General features: G+C 36.5%; 2 protein-coding genes across 2 annotated transcripts in view; both read right to left on the bottom strand.

The window, feature by feature from the left end:
- Positions 1-14051, bottom strand: part of kcnq2a (potassium voltage-gated channel, KQT-like subfamily, member 2a) — a 32087-nt gene extending 18036 nt beyond the window's left edge. The window contains exons 1-7 of the mRNA XM_073818854.1: positions 13704-14051; positions 5545-5635; positions 4648-4774; positions 3870-4045; positions 1271-1399; positions 794-904; positions 612-707 (exon numbers count right to left, since the gene is read on the bottom strand). Of these exons, the coding sequence (XP_073674955.1) occupies positions 612-707; positions 794-904; positions 1271-1399; positions 3870-4045; positions 4648-4774; positions 5545-5635; positions 13704-13999 (1026 nt within the window). The 5' untranslated portion in view covers positions 14000-14051. The remainder of the gene's footprint in view (positions 1-611; positions 708-793; positions 905-1270; positions 1400-3869; positions 4046-4647; positions 4775-5544; positions 5636-13703) is intronic.
- A 551-nt stretch (positions 14052-14602) lies between these two features.
- Positions 14603-23682, bottom strand: part of prex1 (phosphatidylinositol-3,4,5-trisphosphate-dependent Rac exchange factor 1) — a 96238-nt gene continuing 87158 nt past the window's right edge. Inside the window, exons 33-39 of the mRNA XM_073818975.1 lie at positions 23447-23590; positions 22215-22329; positions 21080-21140; positions 20424-20599; positions 20022-20124; positions 17445-17512; positions 14603-17336 (exon numbers count right to left, since the gene is read on the bottom strand). Of these exons, the coding sequence (XP_073675076.1) occupies positions 17294-17336; positions 17445-17512; positions 20022-20124; positions 20424-20599; positions 21080-21140; positions 22215-22329; positions 23447-23590 (710 nt within the window). The 3' untranslated portion in view covers positions 14603-17293. The remainder of the gene's footprint in view (positions 17337-17444; positions 17513-20021; positions 20125-20423; positions 20600-21079; positions 21141-22214; positions 22330-23446; positions 23591-23682) is intronic.

The raw sequence follows: 23682 nt of genomic DNA, 5'->3' as shown, positions 1-23682 counted from the left end.
ATATATATATATATATATATATATATATATATATATATATGCTTTTTTTTAATAACCAATCATTTCACTAGATAAGACCCTGCTTCCTCGGCTGGGACGATTTACTGCCGCATTTGGGATCGTTTCAAGCTGCATTTAAACTGCAATTTAGAAGTTGAAACTCAGGGCACTATAGAAGTCCATTACATGGACAAAATTCTTAAATGTTTTCCTCAAAAAACATAATTTCTTTACGACTGAAGAAAGAAAGACATGAACATCTTGGATGACAAAGGGGTGAGTACAGTATTCTGTAAATTTTTGTTCTGGAAGTGAACTTCTCCTTTAAGGTTGAACCACTGGCAGTTGTGTTGCTGTACAGTCAGAAATCTCTCGGATTTCATCAAAAATATTAGTTTGTGCTCCGAAACGACATGAGGGTGAGTAATTAATGACAGAATTTTCATTTTTGGGTAAACTATCCCATAGCAAGTCAACATCGACTAAACATGATATTAGTAGCCCAAATGAAAGATATTTGTAAGCATATAGATAGACACAAGAAAGATGTACAAATGTTGATTTACTCAAAATGTGTCTGGTGTGAATTACAGTAGAGTTATAGGTCTGACCTGAATAAGAGCCGCGGCAGGGTTGCGACGCTTCTCAAAATGTTTCTGTCTGTGCTGTTCTTGAACCTTTAGAGCAAAACCTGAGCCCAGGATACCCTACAACAGAGAATTCAACTGTACATGAGCCATGTCTGAAGTCAGGCACTGGAGATGTTCAAGGCGTTATTTTGCTTTAAACTCACCGCAGGAAGAGCAAAAAAAGCTACACCGATCAAACTGAATGTGGCAGCAATTAGACGGCCATTCCATGTGATAGGAAACTTGTCCCCGTAACCAATAGTTGTAAGAGTGATCTAGGGAACACAGATTATTTTGCTTAACAATAACATAGATTTTGTGTATATACTAATAAATAATTTAACTTATTAAGGCTCTAGGATGATCATATAGAGGTTACAAGTTCAATCCCATGTGCCGGTTGTGTCCTTGAGACCTGTTTATGGTTTAATGTCCACAATGAGTTTACTATAAGTTACTTTGGAGTGACATGATATGCCAAAGGAGCATAAGAAGAGCTGTCAGTTCTTTTATGGCACTGGTTCATTTGAGAAATGGATCTCTGAATGGCATCTTGTTTCACTGTGTCGTATCATCTCATTTTATCTGATTAGATCGAGGCTGCAGGGTACTGTGGTTCTGAATGAAGCTGTAGCACTTACCAGCCCCCACCAGAGGGCGTCTGCGTAGGTCTCGAACATCTCTGCATTGTCATCCTTCTCCACTGAGTACACCAAGAAAGATGCCAGGATAAGACAAAGGAATCCAATATACCACGCCGTAATGAGTTCCTACATTTAGGGATTCAAAAATGTTAGGAAAATCAAGAATATGTGATGCACTCACAACCTAAAATAAAACATGCTAACTGCATGCAATATCATTAAAGATTTGATGTTTTTTCAAACAGCTCCATGGATCCTTGAAACAAAAATAATAAATCTGTGCCTTTATTTACTGTGAGCAACCAGGATTTAATTTTTTTTTTTAAAGGGGACATCAGATGACCATTTTCCACAAGTTGGTATGTTTGTTTATAAAAATGACTGCAACTTACTTTGGTTAAAATCCTCAATGGTCATGTAAAATCACACCATTTTTACCTTAAACCGTAAAAACAGCTCAGAGGGTCAAGAAACATAATTTTTATCCTGCTTAATATTTTTGTGGAAACTGATGTTTTTTGGAGGTACTTTAATGATTAAAGAATGTAAAAGCTTTTATTAAAAAAAAATATTTTCTAACATACGTATACTACACTAATGTTTTAAAATACACTGCTGCTCAAAAGTTTGGGATCAGTAAGATTTTTAAAAAAAAATTAAGAATTCTTATATGCTCATCAAGGCTGCATTTACTTGATCAAAATTACAGAATAATATGTAATATTGTGAAATATTATTACAGTTTAAAATAATGGTGTTCTATATTAATATATTTTAAAACAGAATTTATTTCTGTAATGCAAAGCTGAATTTTATCAGCCATTACTTTTTACAGTTTACAGTTTTCAGGGTCACAGGATTCTTCCAAAATCATTCTAAAATGCTGATTAATTACTGTTATTATCGATGTTAGAAATATTTGTGCTGCTTAATATTTATATTACTTTTTTCAGGATTCTTGATGAATAAAAGGTTAAAAGAACAGCATTTATTTAAAATATAAATCTTTTCTAACAATAAAACAAAGTCATTTTCACTTTTGATCATTTTAACACATCCTTGGTGAATAAAAGTATTAATTTCTTAAAAAAAAAAAAGAATACAAATTTACTGACCCCAACTTTTAGATGGTTTTTAGATTTCTATTTTAAATAAACACTGTTCTTTTCAACTTTTTATCTGTTAAAGAATTCTGGGGAAAAAAAATCACGTTCCGAACTTCCGGCAAAATATTAAGCAGCACAACTGTTTTCAAAATTGATAATAAATCAGCATATTAGAGTGATTTCTGAAGGATCGTGTGACACTGAAGACTGGAGTAATGATGCTGAAAATTCAGCTTTGTATTACAGGAATAAATTACATTTTTAAAATATATTCACATAGAAAACAGTTATTTTAAATTGAAATAATATTTCACAATATTACAGTTTTCTTTCAGTATTTTTGATCAAATAAATGCAGTCTTGATGAGCATAAGAAACATCTTTAAAAACTATTAAAAATCTTACTGATCCCAAACTCCTGAGCGGCAGTGTATATTTTAACACTATTTTTTTGCTTAAAGGTTGTATCAGCGATTTCTAGCCTAAAACATAAAGTGTCAATTTCAGCTGACCTTTCTTCACGATCCGCTCGCTGCGTGCCCCATAAATTGTCTGTGAAAAAAAAACGCGTCTCTCTGGTCAGCCTAGGGTCCGAGATATGCCAAAAAAACAATCGGCACTACCAACCTTTACACAGATAAACAAACAGTGTTCCAACCAATCAGCGTCAGGGGTTTGGTGTTGTGGACTTTCCTACTGGTGCAGGGATGTGAGGGAGGCGGAGCTAAAGTCCACAACACCAAATCCCTGACGCTGATTGGTTGGAACACTGTTTGTTTATCTGTGGAAAGGTTGGTAGTGCCGATTGTTTTTTTGGCATATCTCGGACCCTAGGCTGACCAGAGAGACGCGGTTTTTTAACAGACAATTTATGGGGCAGGCAGCGAGCGGATCGTGATGAAAGGTCAGCTTAATTTGACACTTTATGTTTCAGGCTAGAAATCGCTGATACAACCTTTAATGAAATGGTGACTAAAACCAATAGCAATGGTAATGATGTAAATTAACAGACTATTTTAAAAGGTCTTGTCCTGGCTTCTTATTCAATAAATCTCTAAATACAGCTAAGAAATGTTCTTTCAAACCATTTCATGGAGTGCTTAAGGCCACTGAATAGTTTTAATAGCTGCAGACTAAATGCAGAGATATAGTTTCTCCAGTAATAGAAACTAATGAATAATAATGAATTTGCTGTCCACTGACCCAAATGGCAGACTGGTGGAAATATGCTCATCCAGTAACCTACTTAATGTGAACTTTAGCAATCTCTGTGTTCAGCTAGTGCACCATTACTACCCATTCAGCACACAAATCCATATGTAAACAAACATAAATGGGTCTTATTGATAGACACTCACTACATGAGTTTAACAAATTATCCGGTGTCCTAACCAGGCACAATGTCATAAAGTGACTGTGTTGCATTGCACAGAATTTCTGCTTTCAGTACATATAATACATTATAAGAATATATGCATGTTACTGGTCACCTTGCTGTGTGCGTACACAACAGATCCCAAGAGCTTCCATGTGCCACCGCGGCGGTCCATACGCAGCATTCGAAGGATCTGAAGAAACCTCAGACTCCGAATGGCGGAAGTGGCAAAAACGTTTCCCTGTGAGCCAGCGGCCAGCACAGACACGGAGGCAAAAAGAACCATGATATCTGCAGAACAAAAATGTATATTAATTATCAAACAAATTCCCATTAGATAGGAAATGTTTGTAAATCTCTCTTCCTTCTTCCTCATTCTTCGCATAACGCACTTAAGGATGATGACAGTATAATAGGACTTTATCTTTCAGCTGAGATGCTCTGAAAATCAAATAGACATTTTCCATATGGACTCAAACTGCTTCTTAAAGGGATAGATCACCATCAACATTTACTCACCCTCATGAATTCTTTCTTCAGTAAAACACAAGAGATGTTGAAGAATGTTATCTATTTGTGTTAAATTTTTGCATGAATTATTCCCGTAATGTGATTGGAATCAGTCTTATATTCACTGGCGTTATGTATTCTTTTAAATCACGCACTAATGGAGTTCACATTATTCAGCTGTAGCTCTGGCACCAAGTATCAAGTGTCATAATTCAGAGAGTTTTCTCATTTACTGCCCCAGAAAAAGTTGGCAAAGTAGATTTTATTGTCTCTTGAGCAGAAAGAATAGCAAGAGAGAGTGAGAAAGAGAGAGAGAGAGAGAGGAAAAATGCATTAGAGAAGATAATCAGAACAGACAAAATAAACTGAAAAGATTTTCTAACCGATGATACAGAAGGGTTTGCGAGCAAATCTCAGCCTTCCTCTCCATCCTCTGTAGCGACAGCAGCACCCAGCTGCCCAAATCCGCACAATATATTCCACACCAAACACCACGATTGTCACAATTTCCTGGACAGACAGCAGACACATTCACTTACTGACATTTGTTTGTACTGCCGCATATATACATATATATATATATATATATATATATATATACAGTGCCTTGCAAAAGTATTCACACCCCTTCATTTTTTCACATTTTATGTTGCTGCTTTATGTTAAAATTTAAATTACTTTTTTCCACATCAATCCATACACCATAATGGCAAAAAAAAAAAAAAAAAAACATCTTTGCAAATTAATTAAAAATAAAAAAATATTAAATGATTCCATTGCATAAATATTCTTAAATATTCATAAATATCTGGGACAGTTGAAATTTAACTCGGGAGAATTCATATTGCTTGTAAATGATAGTACATTTCAAGTGGAGTTAACCTGTGGCAAATACAATTGAATGGGTATGATTTGGAAAGGCACACATATCTTAATAAAAGAACAGGCATATTACAAACCTATAATAGTTACTAATAAAAAATACACACATCACAGCACATCCAAGCTTTTTATGTTAAAAGAGAAGTATGTGAGTGCTTGATGGCTACTGTTACACTGACCCAAACAGATCTATAAAGTGTCATGTTCACAGCAATTCACATCACCACTAGATAATGTCCTACCTGTCACGTTCTGTTACAGTGTGGAACAGGATCTACTGTGATCTACAGTGTCTACAATGTGCACACACAAGTCTGAAGTGTTTGATATAAAAGCCTGACAGCATCACTAGCATGAATCAGCTTCCTCCTGTAAATCGTGTTAAATCAGATACAAACCAGGATGTACAAGGCACTCTCCGAGCTTTTCTTGTATTCTTTGATTGTTGCGAACACTGACAACACCAGGCAGGAAAACACCAGCAGAAACCTGCAAGACAGGACAGTAGTAAACAACTCTCACATGAGATATCAAAGCATCTGAACAAGCTCCAACCGATAAGTTTCCGTATTAGAAGTTACTCATTGATATAATTTGTTTTGGATAGAGCAGTCGATGCATATTCATGAAAGACACTGAGTTTAGAGGCTTAATTGGAATTGGGCCCTCTTGGGCCTATCGTTGACTTTGCGATCTATAAGGAAAAATACTGGCTTGAGAGAGGCAAGAATCCTTGGAGAGTTCCTGACATTCTGCAGTTAAACTCAGAGATAAATCCCTGAAGAGAGAGAAGGAGAATGAAGTGAAATGAGACTAAAATAGCTGAAAGTCTCATTAGCATAAAACCTCTCTGGGCCTCACACCCATACAATGAGAAAGAGAGAGAGAAAAAAACAATGACAGACAAAAACATAGACATAAAACTTTTAGGGGAACCTGAAATACACTGAGTCTAAAATGACATCCAAAGCTACCTGGAGATTTTCAAATCAATTTTACTGTGGTGGTTTTGCCCTGATTCACACTATTAGAGAGACAGCAAATAGTGATTTGTGAGATGTGTCGCTGTGTGATAAAGTTAAATGTCAGGGAATCTCAACCATCACACAATCAATGAAATAATCAAATAACTGATGCAATGTCTTCAATAACTAGAAAAAAACTCACACAGAGAAAGCAATGGAACTAAAGGTCCTCATTTCATTTCATATAATATAAAAATATCCTAAGATTTTTTTTTCAAGGTTCAAATGCTCAACGATGCTCTAAAAGGAAAAACCATGCATTAGGAGCCAGGGGGTGAAAACTTTTCAACAGAATGGCTGGAGATGTGTACATTTTTCTTATTTTGTCTAAATATATTTTTTCATTTAGTATTGCCCTTCAGAGGCTACAGAAGATTTTCTGGTTTTCCAGAAGACATAAATAAGTTAAATTTACCCTGATCTTCAAATTCAAAAAGTTTTCACACTCCAGCTCTTATTGCATCATTTTTCCTTCTAAAGCATTAGCCAGCATTTGAACCTTCTGTAATAGTTGCATATGAGTCCCTCAGTTGTCCTCAATGTGAAAAGATGGATCTCAAAATCATGCAGTCATTGTTGGAAATGGTTCAAATATACAACAATGCTGGAAAACCAAATAATTTGTGGGACCTGAAGAAAGCAATGGAATTAAAGGTCCTCATTTCATTCTATCTACTCTTCCGAAAAAATATCCTTTGGGGTCAGTAAGATTTTTTTTCAAGGTTCAAATGTTCACCGATGCTCCAGAAGGAAAAACCATGCATTAGGAGCCAGGGGGTGAAAACTTTTCAACAGAATGGCTGGAGATGTGTACATTTTTCTTATTTTTTCTAAATATGAAATTTTTTAATTTAGTATTGCCCTTCAGAGGCTACAGAAGATTTTCCAGTTTTCCAGAAGACATAAGTTAAATTTACCCTGATCTTCAAATTCAAAAGGTTTTCACCCTCCAGCTCTTATTGCATCGTTTTTCCTTCTGAAGCACTAGTAAGCATTTGAACCTTCTGTAATAGTTGCATTAGAGTTCCTCAGTTGTCCTCAGTGTGAAAAAATGCATCTCAAAATCATACAGTCATACAAAAAGGCTGGAAAACCAAAGAATTTGTGGGACCTGAAGAATTTTTTTGAAGAACAGCAGGCAGTTTAACTGTTCAGGACAAAAAAGGGACTCATGAACAACTATCACTAAACAAAAACACAACTGTGGATAATTCAGGTAACAACACAGTATTAAGAATCAAGTGTATGAAAACTTTTGAACGGGGTCATTTTTATAATTTCAACTATTATAAAGGGGGAAAGGGGGAAAGAAACAGTACTTGTATGCTATAATGCTATTAATTTTCAATATATCAGTATTGATTTCAAACTGATTTTTGCTGTCCCTCTACTGTATAAGTAAAAAAAAAAACGAGTTGCTGTTGAATGACTGTAAACGTGTCAGGCATAAAGCACATCTTCCCCACTAGGCTGCTTCTTGCCCCTGGTATTAATATTAAATGTCATAACAGAAATTAATCTGCTAATTTGGAACATAAGGAGGTCAGTAAAACAGAACTAAAGGGAATGAGGCCAGAGGTGAATAAATGAAGGCTGCATTAATAAAAGTGGGAAACAGAGGATTAGAAAGTCAATGCAAAGTAAATCAGCTCAAAGAAGAATCCTCACAGGAAATCTAATCTTTACTCATTACTCATGGACAAAAAAAAATGCTGAGTCGTACAGATCCAGTGACATCAGACACCTGACGTGGCTTACTGGAACACATCACATTATGAGAAATGACTGCTCACCTTCTTGCTCTCAGATGGTTTGAAATTTATGACCATTGTAGTGGCTTCAGAGGGTGTCATTTATTATTAACCTGCTCTGAAATCACATTGGCATTGATACAAATACCCTTGACAAACCGTGGCATTTCAGGAACAGCTGACGCTGATTACTTACTGACATATGCAAATCTTTAAGATCTGAATGTACTGCCTTCAAGTAAGGGTTTTTGTAAATGCTGCCAGAACATTTTGTTTTGAAAGTGCGAACTAGCAAAATCTAATAAGATTTTCACAAAGAGAGAAACTGACCACAGAGGCACCAACTACAAGCTTGGAAAGACCTCAGCCACAATACAGCATTATGACACTCGCTATTTGATAAAGTGCTGAACCTTTGAACATCCGATGTAAGAAACACATAAACACAAAAACAAATAATCACTAAGCCCTTTTGTCTTTGTCAGACAGGTTATTGCTCTTGATGTTGGCAATGGCCACAGACTAATCTGGAAATTGTAGAGAGAGACAGCAAGGACACAATCTTTGAGTCAGCAGTGAATAAGGTAGAGTAATCAATTTACCTCATTCACCCCCATTAGTACAATTCTCTTAAAACCAGACTCTCCAGACTGAACCAAGGACATTTACAATGATTTGCTATCAGGTGACAATAAATAAAGGCCTTCTGAAGTGAATCGATACGTTTGTGTAAGAAAAACATTCATATTTAAAACTTTATAAACCGTAATCTATAGCTTCCGCTAACAGAGGCATAACATAAGCAACCAATGAAAACTGACGAACGTAGAAGTGCAAAGGAGAGCGCAAAAAAAAAAAACACCAGTCACAAATTAGAAGTACAAAACAATATGTAAAGGAAAATGTCAGAAGATTTCAATATAAGCCGAGAGGAGACTGGTTTTCCTTTGCAGTAAACAAAACTTGGTTCTTGAGAGAATAGCATATTCTCACCAAAGCTTACGCAACTCAGCAATCTTTAGACAGTTTTTTTACACAAATGCATTGCTTCACATAAGAAGGCCTTTATAAAACCCCCGGAGCCATTTGGAGTAGCTTTTTTGATGGATGGATGCACTTTTTCGAGCTACAAAATCTCAACACCCATTCACTGTCATTATAAAGCTTGGATAAGCCAGGACATTTTTTTAATATAAATCTGATTGAATTCGTCTGACAGAAAAAGTCATGTACACCTAGGATGACTTGAGGGTGAGTAAATCTAGGAGTAATTTTATATTCTTAACATTCTGATAGCATTGGCTGTTCCTGATAACTGACTATCATCAGCGAAATGAAGTTGCATTTACAATAAGTACCTATACAGGCACAAGTACTCACTCGCATATCAAAGCATTCACCACTTCTAAATATCTCCCTTGTAAGCCTGAGAAATAAAGGCTTAGCTGAGTCTGTACAGCATGCAAAGTGCTATCTCTGCATTTAATGCTTGTGAAAGAGAGAGAAAAAAACACTTAAAGTAAGAGGTCAGCACACTGCACTGCACTCAATGTGTGTGCTTGTGTGTGTGTGTGCGCGCATGCTCGCACACTAGACAGAGTAAAATAAGGATGGTGACTGTATAAATAATGTATCTTCAGAACACACATTCGTGTCTCAGGCTGAAGTGGGAGTCTTCTATGAGGGTTGCGTGACCAGTAAAGCAGACACAGACATTTACAGCCACTCAGAGGATTAGACAGCTCATGCTCCAGCATCCATGATACAGTCTGAGGTTATGATGCTGCATTATGACAGATTGGTTTATAGGCATCATAAGAGATGCATGGATCTCAAAGACATTTGAGGTAATGGAGCACTCTGGAAGCTATGTGTGTTTCTAAAGGGATACAGAGAAAGTGATGCGCTTGCCTTAAGATTCAATCACAGGACCAATCTCATCTCTCCAGCCTAAAATACAGCGTCATCATTTGAAACCAATAATATATGATTTTAATAGATCTTAAACCTTCTGTTGGCTCAATCATGACACAAAACAAATACTTTTGCAACCAAAAAAAAAAAAACGTCTGTTATGAAACAGGACTGTTATGATTACTATTATTGTGTATCTAAAGGACATCAAAAAGGAATTTAAAAAAAAATCTTTGTAACGCCTATTAAGAAGTCTAAACTGTTTAAGCCCCCTACCTACCAGAAAAAAACATTATTTAGGGTTATGATGATTATGCAATATCCAACAGGCTCATTAAAAAGAATAAATAACTTCATGCAAGAACTTCAGTTTAACCATCTTATTTGATTTTCTTTCAAATCAAATCATATTCCCTTTAAAGTCCCACAGGACTGGTTCCAAATTACTACAGAAATTTCAATCTATAAAGATTTGATTTTTGATTAGGGACAGCTCAGCAGGATAATGAAGGAGAAAATATAATACAGGCCAGTGGAAAATAAAATAAAGCCTCATGAGGATTCACAGTAGTTCAATACATTATTTGGACAGAAAAAAAAAAAAATGCAAATCTAAACAGAGAAGCCATAAAAGTACTTTAGCCCCACTGTGTCTACAGAATCAAGGTAATGCTGCCAGGCAGTCTTTGTCAGGAGCATTTCTAGCATTTCATCAGTACTGCTCATATTTGTGACCCTGGACCACAAAACCAGTCATAAGTAGCACAGGTACATTTGTAGCAATAGTCAACAATACGTTGTATAGTTCAAACTGATCAATTTTTCTTTTATGCCAAAATTAAGTAAAGATCATGTTCCATAAAGATATTTTGTAAATTTCCTACCGTAAATATAGAAAAACCTAATTTTTGATTAGTAATATGCATTGCTAAGAACTTCATTTGGACAACTTTAAAAGTGATTTAGTCAATATTTAGATTTTTTGCACCCGTCAGATTCCAGATTTTCAAATAGTTGTATCTCAGCCAAATATTTTCCTATCCTAACAAACCATTCATCAATGGAAGGCTTATTTATTCATTTATTCAGCTTTCAGATGCTGTATAAATCTCAATTTCAAATTGACCCTTATGACCTTATGATGGTTTTGTGGTCCAGGGTCACATTTTGTAAGCAAACATTACAGTGACTTACTTTCTACGCATTAACCACATCTATAGTAGGCTTACTCTCCTGTATTGTTTTAATACTCATTTGGTTTGAAATTGCGGCTCTTCCTTACTGACAAATGCTACAGGCTTTTCCGGTTGCGTTTCAGTTGATTTTAGATAAATATTCACTTCACCCAGTGCTCTTTTGCCTTGTCAGACTGTATCCTATACTTTTCAGCACGAAAGACCGACTTGCTGACCTACTCACTACACACAACCGAACCAAAATAGAGACTACCATGGTTTTGATATAAACACCAGACAGAAAATATAAGACACATGACATACTGTCAAACAAAATAAAACGAACATGTTTTTGCGCCTATCAACGCCGTTCTGTTTTTATGCAAACATAGAACTTCTGTTTAACCATCTTATTTAATACTCCCTCAAACTCCCATTAAAATCCTTTAGGACTGGTTCCAAATTACTACTGAAATTTCAATCGGTAAAGATTTGATTTTTGATAAGGGATAGCTCAACAGGATAATGAAGGAGAAAATATATATCAGGCCAGAGGAAAATACAATAAAGCCTCATGAGGATTCACAGTAGTTCATAAAATTATTTGGACAGAAAAAAAAAAGAAATAAAACTTTAGCTCCACTGTGTTTACAGAGTGAAGGTAATGTTGCCAGGTAGTCTTTGTCAGGAACATTTCTAGCATTTCATTAGTATTGCTCATGCTCATATTTTTTTTCTGAGCAAACAGTACAGTGATTTAGTTTTTTATGTGGCATTAACCACATCTACAGTACTACATTAATGTACTATGGTATTTACAGCAAACCCCACATGCCCGATAATAGTAGTAACATCATGGTACTTGGTACTTTCCGTGTTGTGTATTGTTTTGATACTCATTTAGTTAGAAATGCATTTACCTGCTTATATTAGCCTGAATTAAGACTTGCTTTCTCTCTGGTAAACCCACATAGGCTTTCCGGGCTGCGTTTCAGTTGATTTTAAATAAATATCCATTTCATCCAGTGCTCTTTTACCCTATCTGACTGTATCCTGTAGGCTACTTTTTAGCGCGATTCAGTGTGAGTGAGCTGTTCAAAATCAGACTGAATCGCGAACCGATTCAGACAACTTGCTGAAGACTCATTACACACAACGGAAATAAAATAGCGAGTACCAAGGTTTTTGATGTAAACAGCAGACAGAAAATATAAGACACATGACATACTGTAAAAAACAATCAGGATAAGCGCAAGTAATTTTCCATTTTGAATAGCCGCTATACCCACAATCTCTGTGCACTGTGTAAACAATGAGTGTATACATTCGACAGATCGCTTCCGGCATTTGCGTATACTACGCCAGAGCGTGTACACATGAAACGAGCCGGATGATGAGCTCGTGCTCAGGACAGATTGACATTGATGTGTCTCAAAGGTAAAAAAAAGGATATAAATACTGTTCAGTTTCTCATAAAATCGATCGTTTCGTGTCTTAGGACATTAATGTATCGTGGCGAGCCGCAGGGTGTAATTTGGATTCGTCTGTGCATGTTTTTTTTTGTTTTTTTTACTTTTAAAGGTTTGGTGCCTATCCACTGCCATTATTTGGCTGACAGTCTGCACTGCTTTGAGTTAAAAATCTTTGTTTGTGTTCTCCTGAAGAAACAAAGTCACCTACATCTTGGATGCCCTGGGGGTAAGCAGATAAACATCAAATTTTCAATTTTGGGTGAACTATCCCTTTAAAGGGTAACCCAAAAATGAAAATTCTGTCATTAATTACTCACTCTCATGTCGTTCCAAACCCATAAGACCTTCGATTATTTTCGGAACGAATCTCTCGGATTTCTTCAAAAATTAATTCGTGTTCCAATATGAACGAAGGTCTTACGGGTTTGGAACGACATGAGGGTAATTCATGACAGAATTTTCATTTTTGGGTGAACTAGCCCTTTAAGAAGCCATGGCAATGTACAATTACTCAAACTTTTGAATTAAGTATCGATACGTCTAGCCACTTTTGAACGCAAGTACCCTTGATATGGCCTGGACTCAAGAACTGCCAATCATTTCAGCGAATCATTTACGCGAAAGTTACGTCACCCTTTTAATATTCATAAGCAAGACCAAGAAGGTTTGAAATGTGTCCCCTCACTTTTCAGATCGTTCCTACACCCCTGTGCCACAGCATAGAATCCAGCAACGCCCCCGTTTGCATGCCACCGGCGTAGCCATGAACCGCTGGCACGGTTTCCCCCCTTGGCAAGCAACACGAATTTGTTGCCGGTGTCTGAAAGCAGCTTAGAGCAAACACGAGCGCACTGACGCGGTACTACAGGAGCTGACCGGTGCTGAAACCGCTGCCTAATGATACCGTATGCACTGACTCTACAGTATGCATCATTAATAATCTGTGAACACTTTCCAACGTCTCAGTTTATGAAATATGCACAGCTGGGAAAAGCTCATTTGGCGGTCCGAGTCTGAATAAATCTTCCTACACAGACAAAACTTTTACATATTTTCCCACTGTTTGACTGACGCTCTGCGACAAAAAGCTGCAGGCAGGCAGGCCGACAACATCTCAAACTTTCAGCATTCTGGGCGGTGCAGCACAGCAGCATCTCTGTCTGTAAAGGTGGGTGATTCCCATGCCACGCAGTAACGCAAATCACGGAGCACATACTCACACATAAGCGTGGTAAATGAACGCCCAGCCGCGGGGTCTTTCCAGCGCATTGTAAAGGAAATTTTGCAGTCTGCGATAACGCGCGTTTCTCTTGTGAGCGATGCTCCCCCTGGAGATGCTGGACCTCGGTCTGCACAGGATGCTGCCCCGTTTCGTGCTCTCCGAACCGGCGATAAGAAGTGCCCCGTCTCGGCTCGTCTCCGCAGCCCCGGGGTCCAGTCCCACAAAGCCGACTTTCAGTTTCTTCTCCCCAGCCGGAGGGTGATAAACTTCACCGTTGGCGGATTTTTTCACCATCCTTACAGTTTGACTGATCCAAACGAGTGTATAAAGTAGTCGTGGGCAGACATTGCCGAACCGGGGTGTGTTCTGTAGTGCGGTGGTCTCGTACTAAAAGCCAATTGAAACGCTAAGGCGAAACTGCAATGGGTAGTCCTTTATCTTTACGCCTTCCGGCTCCTGTACGAGCCTCTTAATCTTTCAGCAGTCGGATTTGGGATGAAGGGGCTGATGTGACAAATTGTTGCAAGTAGTAAATAATTAGAAAGATAGTTAAATCATTCATGGAAGAAAAGGAAATAGAACTTTGCAATGCTGAAATCTTAATGCCTATGAAAACAGCCTCACGACGAGACAAGCAGTAGCTTATTCCAGGTTGTTGTCATGATGAAAAGGGTAATGTTTACATTAGGTAAGACTTTTAAACTTCACAAAATCTCATAAAAAGGGTTAATTTATTAATTAGACAGTCTATAAAAAATGGCTATTAGGGCAGACCAATCAAAAGTTGTGGTTTAACTGAAAGTGCTATCGGATGTTTCACTGTTGTTAACATCTCTCATGCCCACTTATACATAGCCTACTATAACCTGTTAATCCCGAACAATGACAGATCAGAAGTAATTTATAAACAGATATTCTTTTATTTTGATATTAGCAATGCATTAAATACAGCACAGAGACAAACCTACGGTTTACTCCTGTCAGACTGAAGGGTGCTATAAAATCGCCACACAGTTATGGGGGCTGCATTCGGAAATGAGGGTGACACACTGAGCTTTAGGGTACAAGGCAATTTTACATCCCTAATTAGACGATTCTGAGGCTCTGGGCCCCTGGATCTACTGCAGGGCATCAGTTTTACCTAAAGGTGCAATCTTGGAGGATCTAAATATAGACAGAATATTACATTACCTAAGAAAGGAGAACTTTATACAATGCCTTTAATTCAACACTGAGTTAAAAAACAAGTGGATATACGCTTACATTACCAGCAGGAAAAGTTTAAGAGCCATTTAATGTATTTATAATTAACAGTTCAGGACAGCATGAAGACAGAGACTTCACAGTCAAACATTAATATAAACTATAAGTTAAATATATTTGCAGATGCAGATTAGATCTACTTCTTCACTCCACCAGTGAGGTTTTGATTAAACTGCTCTTATTAATAGAAACAGAATCTGTAAAATAAGAAAATAATTTTGAAATGAAAGAACAAAAGACGTATAAAGGCCCTCAAAAGAAAGGCTTGAATTGTAAGCACCACTCGCTCTTTGAGCTAAAAGTACACTTGAAATTGAGGCAAGAACTTTAAAATTGGCAATAGTACAGGACAGCAGTTTAAAGTAAAATAAAAAATACATACATGCATACCATGTTTCAGCTGACTTAAGTTTTGTTAAATTATGCAGTCATAACTTTTAAAAGGGGAAGCTAATCGCATAATAATGGACTGACATGGTGCAGAAACCTGAGATTTTAATATACAGTGATAGGAACATGCTAACGCTAATGCTACGTCTTTGGGTTTTACTAGATTTAGGTCTATCATACAGAAATGATAGGACATGTGGACATTATAAAGCATAGTAACAAGCAACATACTGTACAATCACACTGCACAGATTCTGTGGATTAAAAACACTTGTTTCCAGTTGCTTTGAGGACCAAATAAAATGTTAAAATCCAATTTAAAATAAATCAGCATTTTAGCACTAGGCTTTAATTTGGATAGATACGAAGAGAAAAAAAACACTATTTATTAGCATAAATTCAAGTATTATTTAAAATCTTTTATCATTACGGCATGGTTTTAAGTTCCAGCGCCTATATTTTACGCTGCTATGTAAGAGACAGTGACGTGTTATGAGCTACAATACAAACACGATGAACCTCTCGTTAAGATTTCATTAAGACATGAAGCTTTGTTGCGACCTTAGTGACCTTATTTACTCAAATCTGTTAATTTAAGCAAATACCGTCAACCGTCGGGACTACTGAAGGTAACATATATAACAATATATATAAAAAATGAAACGCAGACTGTACATACTAGCTTAACTAGTCCAAACTAATTTAGGAACACTGTTAACATTTCCAGGCCTTCTTGGTTACTGACCACACAGCTGAAGTTAGAAATTTAAATACCGAACACATTGTGTAAAAGCACAGTAAAGTTTCCTATCCAAATATACACTAAGTAAAATGAAAGATGTACAATATTATGTTTTAACATTATTAATACTCTTTAAATTATAGCACTGCTGTTCCCAAAGAGCATATGCTTATACATATATATTTACCTAATTACAAAACTTCAATAAAATCTACTATGTCTATTAATTCTTCACATGATCCCTTTGCGTTTCTCTATCTTCTAATGTACAGTACGTTGTCGTTTAATGAACACTTAAGAACACAAGCATTTTTTATTGTGCTTTTCCAAACAGCCGCACAAAAGCAGCTCCCCAGAACAGTCACGCACTGTAACAGCATTGATTCACGTTTAAAAAGTGCTATACACCGGGGACGGGCAGACATTATTGTTTTTTTTTTCTCCCAGTTGATCAATAACGGTTTCAATCTTCAATAACACCAATGAAATCTTGGAATTTGTATGCAGGCCTATGTTTTTGTATCATTTGAGGAGCCAATAGCCTCCAACTGTTTTTCTGTTATCCTTAAAATGCGTCGTTCTTAAACAGAATCAAACTTATTTTAAACACAGTGACGGATACGAATTAAGATTTTGAAACTGGTCCATGTAGGCTGGAATGATTTCAGTACTTTCGTAATACCTGATACGAGTGAGAGAGTCGTAACAGCTCTCTGAGGGCACCACCTCCCATGACACAGTGCAGACACACTCATGCTAAGCTACAGTAATTGCACATAATCACCACGTATCTGAACTTAATGACTTAACGTCACCATCCAGACCAAACCACCCTACTTGCTGACGCAAGACTGCAGTCAGAGGCGAAAGGAAGAGATAAAACAGCCTTTTTCAGTTAGATGTAGCCGTTCACATGCCAGTCCAGATCCATTAGAAGACCAAACAATGTAGCAATGTGGGCAGACACTGCTAGCCAAGATTAGCATAGTTAGCATTAGCGATTTTCTCAGCTGCCAGAGCAGGAGATAAAGGTTGCCAGATGGTTCTCATTCCTCGTCGTGTTGACCTCAGCCGGACCTCTCTGGATGAGGCTGGCTGGGAGCTGAGATGTGCTGAGGCATAGTCTCAAAATGATAAGCCAGTCTTGATATCTCCCAGCATCTAGAAAGCCTGAGAGACGGACGTCACCTCAATCAAAGATCTCCATCGGAGGGGGGTAAACACAACCTGAAGAGCCTGTGATGAGAATTAAAAACAGTTGGGTTACTGTAGACGATTCATTCAGATCTCAACTCTGCAGCCAAAACGAGAATAAGAACTTTCAGTTTTTAATGTCGGTGATACCTGGGAGCACAAGGCGGCATCTGGTCCATTACTCTGAGATTTTTGGCAGAAATCTCCACTCTGGTGCCCTGTGAATAAAGACAGTTATTAGTGTTTGTTGGAATACTGTCAGAATAGCTTTAATGCAAGTATTTATATTCTAAAACATGCTAAAGATTTTCTAGTTAACTCTTATAGCTTTTAAACTACCTTCCCACACATATTTATTGATATATTCAAGGATAAGTCAAGCACTGAAGGTGTGTAGGCACGTATTGTATCTCTTCTCCTTTTTATTCTGCTTCTTACATAATATGGCGGCCTATAGGACCATATGCTTAAAGTCGTAAAATACAGCACACTGATTTGGCAGAGTTTCAAGATATCTGGTGCCAGTTTTGTCATTTTCAACACTTTTTATTTAAACTCCTACAGTTTTTTATGCGACTGACCAAAGTTGAGTCAGACCATCTGGAGTTAATGCCAGTCAAAAGCTTTTTTATATTGCCTACAGTTCAAAAACTAAGATGGCAAGGGCGTCATAGAGCAAGTTAAGACGTATCTTGTCAACGCATGTCTTTGCCGTACTGACATGAAAATTGCTGGATGTAATTACCATAGTTTTAAAGGATTAATTCGCTTCCAGGATAAAAATTTCCTGATTAATTACTCATCCCTATGTCATGCAAGATGTTCATGTCTGTCTTTCTTCAGTCAAAAAGAAAGGTTTTTGAGGAAAACATTCCAGGACTTTTCTTAAAATAGTCAACTTTAATGGTGGCCAATGGGTTAAAGGTTCAAACTGTTTCAATGCAGCTTCTACACCAGTGGTTTTCAAACTTTTTTAAGAGCGACCCTATTTTTTTCTTTTAAATTGATGTGACCAATATACATATATAAAAAGAAAGAAATGTCAGTCATTGGGATTTCGAGAGAATCCTCCATTTATATGTGAATGTCACTTCTTAAAACTTCGTAGCACGTAGGCCACATCAGTCCTCTCAGCCGCATGAAAAAACTTTTATTCAAATTCCGAATGGACTGTATAGACAAGAAAGTGTGCAAAGAGCGCTCCCTTAATCAAAAAAGCTGTCACTCATTTCATTTGATCACGTTTTCTGGAAATTCCGCTGTAATAAATTAATCTCTTATTCACATTGCTTCTACACTTTGTGATAATGACAAGAATTGCAAGTTTCCAGAACTCAGGACTAAACAAAAATTGATTGGCTACAATGTTCAACACTGCAAAAACAGAGCGCAGGATTCTGCCGTGAGACGGCTGCTACTTACGTTAATTTTGTTGTTTATGTTTATTTAGTTACTCAAGTGAAGTTAGCCATTTCCCACTTCCTTCCTCCCTAAATCGTGAAGTTTATTACATACATACATATTCCTTAAATCATCCTGGTTACTCATTTTTTAAGTCTCCGTCCCAGGGTTTCAAAACCACTGCTACACATAATCCCAGCAGAGGAATAAGGGTCTTATCTAGTGAAACGATCGTTATTTTCTTTAAAAGTATGTACAAATTTATATACTTTTAAACTACAAATGCTCTACCTCAAGCATTACGTAGTCCCATTGCAATGGTCATGTGTGACATAGGTGGAAGTACCGACCCAATGTTTACAAAGTGAACGTGCAAATAAAGTCAAATGACCTTTACAAAAAAAAGTTTAAAACGTTGTTGGACGATTTTGAAGTTGGAGGAGAAAATGACATTGCGTTTTTCGCCCTCCCCTATACCTTTTTCAACCGGAGTACATAGAAAAGCTAGTGCAAGATGAGCATTTGTGGTTAAAAAGCACATACATTTACAACGACCGATTGTTTCACTAGATAGAAGACCCTTTTTTCCTCGGCTGGGTTTGTGTAGAGCCCACTGAAGCTGCATTTTGGACTTTCAACTGGTTGGCTCCCATTGAAGTCCACTATATGGAGAAAAATCCTGAAATGTTTTCCTCAAAAACCCTAATTTCATTTCAACTGGAGAAAGACATGAACATCTTGGATGACATAGGGGAGAGTTATTATTCTAGAGTTAAATTATTATTCTGGAAGAGAACTAATCTGAACACCGATTTTTAATTAGATTTGTATTGTTATAAAGTCAGCAGTATATGTAAATGAACAATGTGTACTCATTTCCATGTTACGTGCTTCCAAACCTTTGGTTTATTTGTTAGCAAAAGTTTATCAAGTGTTTTGCACCATCCATTTTTAGTAAATCACAGCATATGGTAAGTCATGTTTCTTCACTTCATAGAGTACAAGTCTGGATAAATACAGTAAAAATACCCAGTATGACGCACTTAACTTGTGCTTTGCCACACTTTTTACTGTATGTGTTATTGCCATTATGCCTTAAGGATGCAACAGCATCACCTACTGGCCAAATCAAAAGATATATCATAACACACATCAGCTTTATAAATACTTTGTGTTTTCTAATTACACAACTGGACATTTTACTCATCTAACCGAGAGTAGTTAAATCCCTCACAGTCCAATAAAATATACTTCAGAGATACTCTGACATAAGGGGCATAGATGAGGATCTTTACCAGCTAACAAAAACTTGTGAGTAAGCTGTACCTGTTTACGCATGATGTCCATGGTCTGCATTAGGCAGCGAGGCATGAGGCCGTGGTTTCTGGCTAGAGTAACTGCCTGCTCCAACGACACATTCAGAGTACACCTACACCAAACAGAAACCTTTAGTTTAGACGATCTGTTATAGATTTACCACAGTGTAGCAGTAACCTAGGATACAAATGACCTGGATTAGATGCTCATTTGAGCAAGAAATAAATGAAAGCTAAAATTACATAGTTTACAGTAGAAACTTGACTGTGGCTCCACTTCAGTAGTAAGAGGCTTAAAGATGAGAAGTGTGTGTTTTGAGCAGCCACTCACGAAAACCTTATTCCCATTTGTGGATTCACGATTGACTATTGGATCTAGAGCAACATGAAAACAACATTTCACTGCAGGTACCTCTGCATCCCAGTGGCACACATGGTAATGTGACAGGCTCCCAGCCGGTTGCAGAGTTCGGAGGACACCACAAGAACACTGACTCCTGAGGGCTGGCCCGCAGAGCCGGGTTTTACATTCATATACGTCTGCATGAGCCGACAGAGGTCGTCCAAGGTGTTCAGCGGCCGAAGGAGCTGGAGGTTAAAATGATTCAATGAAACTTTTTGGATTTGAAACTTTAATAGAAACATTTCTATGTATTGATTTCTTTGCATTTTGATTAAATCCTAATGCCATAACACACACAAGTTTGGTGGTTTATTATAAAGTTTATTAAGAGAAACCTTATAAAATATGTCTCTTATGATCACAAACGATGCATTTATTTGTTCAAAAATACATTTAAAACTGTAATATTGTGAATTATTATTACAATTTGAAAATAACCATTTTCTGTTTTAATATATTTAAAAATGTAATAGAATTCTATGACAGCAAAGCTGAATTTTCAACAGCCATTACTAAAATCTTCAGTGTCACATGATCTTTCAGAAATCATTCTAATGATTCAAATTTAACAGTATAAAAGTCTTTTGATGTCTCTTTGCAGAACAAGAACATTAAAAAATATCTTACTGAACAAACAGTTGAACGGTAGTATATAAGGATATTACCTGGTCTATTTTCATTGCAGTGGAATTTGAGTCTGTATTAGATTTCTCCAGATAAAAAGCCCTGAAATATCAAAGACATGATATAAACAATGAGCATTTTTTGCCATTCAAACCTTTATTACATAATTATTCACTTAGTAAGATGTGAATAATTATGATCACTTAAAAAGTAATCTTTTTAAACTACACTACCAGTCAAAAGTTTTTGAACAGTGAGATTTTTTAATGTTTTCTAAAGAAATGTCTCCTGCTCACCAAGCCTGCATTTATTTGATCCAAAATACAACAAAAACAGTAATATTGTGAAATATCCTGTGATTAAAGCTAAATTTTGCAGCATTATAACCCCAGTCTTCAGTCACATGATCCTTCAGAAATCATTCTAATATGCTGATTTGCTGTTCATCAATATTTAAAACCGTTGAGTACATGTTTTTCAGGATTTTATTAATGAATGGAACGATCCAAAGATCAGCATTTATCTGAAATAAAAAGCTTTTGTAACAATATACACTATACCATTCAAAATTTTGGAAAGAAATTCTAACTTTTAAAAGAACTTTTATTTAGCAAGGATGCTTTAAGTTGATCAAAAGGGATGATAAAAATATTTATAATATTACAAAAGATTTATATTTCAGATAAATGCTGTTCTTCTGAACTTTCTATTCAAAGAAACCTGAAAAAATTATACTCAGCATAATACTAATACATAATACTTTCAATATAATAATAATAATAATAATAACAACAATAAATGTTTTTTGAGCAAATCAGAATATTAGAATGATTTCTGAAGGATCATGCAACTGGAGTAATGATGATAAAAATCCAGCTTTGAAATCACAGGAATAAATTACATTTTAAAATATAATCAAAAAGAAAACAGTTATTTTAAAAACGTTTCAAAATGTTACTGTTTTTGCTGTACTTTGGATCAAATAAATGCAGGCTTGGTAAACAGAAGATGCTTCTTTAAAAAACATTAAAAGTCTTACTGTTCAAAAACTTTAGACTGGTGGTATATGTTATTAATTTAAATAAATAGTTTAGTAGCAAAATGAAAATGAATTAATACTTCAAGCAAAGGTATACACTTGGTATGATGGCCACTTGCCACAAAGAATATCTGTACCTGAGTTTGCGATAATATCCTTTGACCTTCTCCAGTGACAGAGCATTTGTGCGCTGCTGAAATTCTTCCATGGCAACAAAATCCTGAGACAACACACCCTCTGGCTTCTCCAGCCCTGATAAAAAAAAAAAATCAAGAAAATGCAAATGAACATCATGTTTCACCCAGTGCAGTAGTGCTCTCCATACACCACTAGATGGAGCCCAAAACTCATCAAGGAACCAGAGTGGCTTTAATAAGCTCTAAATGAGCACATTAAGAACAACTCTGGGCCAACTCTGTCTAACTCTGGGCTGATACACATCCAACACTCTCTCTGTATACAGTGACATGTGAGTAAGCCTTGCCCTTAAAAGTCTAGAATGTAAAAGTTTTAAAGGGAACTCTGGGTTTTAAGACTTGCATGGCTTAATGTAACATAAACGTGACCCTGGACCACAAAACCAGTCATAAGCAGCACAGGTATATTCGTAGCAATAGCCAAAAATACATCAATATTGATTTTTCTTTTACACCAAAAATCATTAGGATATGAAGTAAAGATCATGTGATATCAAAAGATATTTTGTAATAAATACATCAAAACTTTTTATTAGTAATATGCATTGTTAAAAACTTAATTTGGACAACTTTAAAGGTGATTTTCTTAACATTTCGATTTTTTGCACCCTCAGATTCCAGATTTTCAAATGGCTGTATCTCAGCAAAATATTGTCCTATCCTAACAAACCATACCCTCATGGACCCTTATGACTGGATTTCGCTGAAATATGCAATCGAAAACACATGAAAGGTTTACGTGTGAAACATAAACTTTGTTTTATACATATTTTAGACTATGGGATGCGCCAATATTTCAATGCCATGAAATGTTTGCACTCTGTGAACTACTGGCACTACTTTTTAAATCGCAAAACAATTTGAAATACACAACTTGGAAAATAAAGTAATGTACAATGATCACAGCTACTGAAAGAGCTTACACGTGGCAATGGATGCTGTACATAAAACAAATAAATTTTATAATTTATTCTCATCATATTGCATTATGGGATAGGCGTTGCCTCAAAAGAAGCATGCCAGGCATCTTAAGAGGCAGAATAATTAAGATGGCACCCTTTTTGGACAGCCTATAGTGCCTTAAAATATAACCTCTGTAGGCAGCTCGCAAAGTTTTAAAACTGTAAATTACAAATGAAACACATTTAGAATGCAAATAGTCATGTTCCCACCTCTAGTGAAGAGGACTGATTGTAGCTTCAAAGAGCCTCCGTTCTGCAGTCTAGTTGGCAGCTCACTGAAATGACAGCTGTCCAAGAACATCGTCACCCTGATGGCCTGCCGACTGCCTTCCACCTGGTAATGCACAGATGTATCTGAAAAAAGCGCATTAAAGCATACATGAGTCACACTGAGAGAATATTTAAAACTCCCCTCACTATTGCTTTTACGTCTGTCCTGTTCATAG

Source organism: Garra rufa, chromosome 15 (assembly GCF_049309525.1).
Source record: "Garra rufa chromosome 15, GarRuf1.0, whole genome shotgun sequence".
NCBI classification, from domain to species: Eukaryota; Metazoa; Chordata; class Actinopteri; order Cypriniformes; family Cyprinidae; genus Garra; species Garra rufa.
This window is presented reverse-complemented; position numbering and strand designations above follow the sequence as displayed.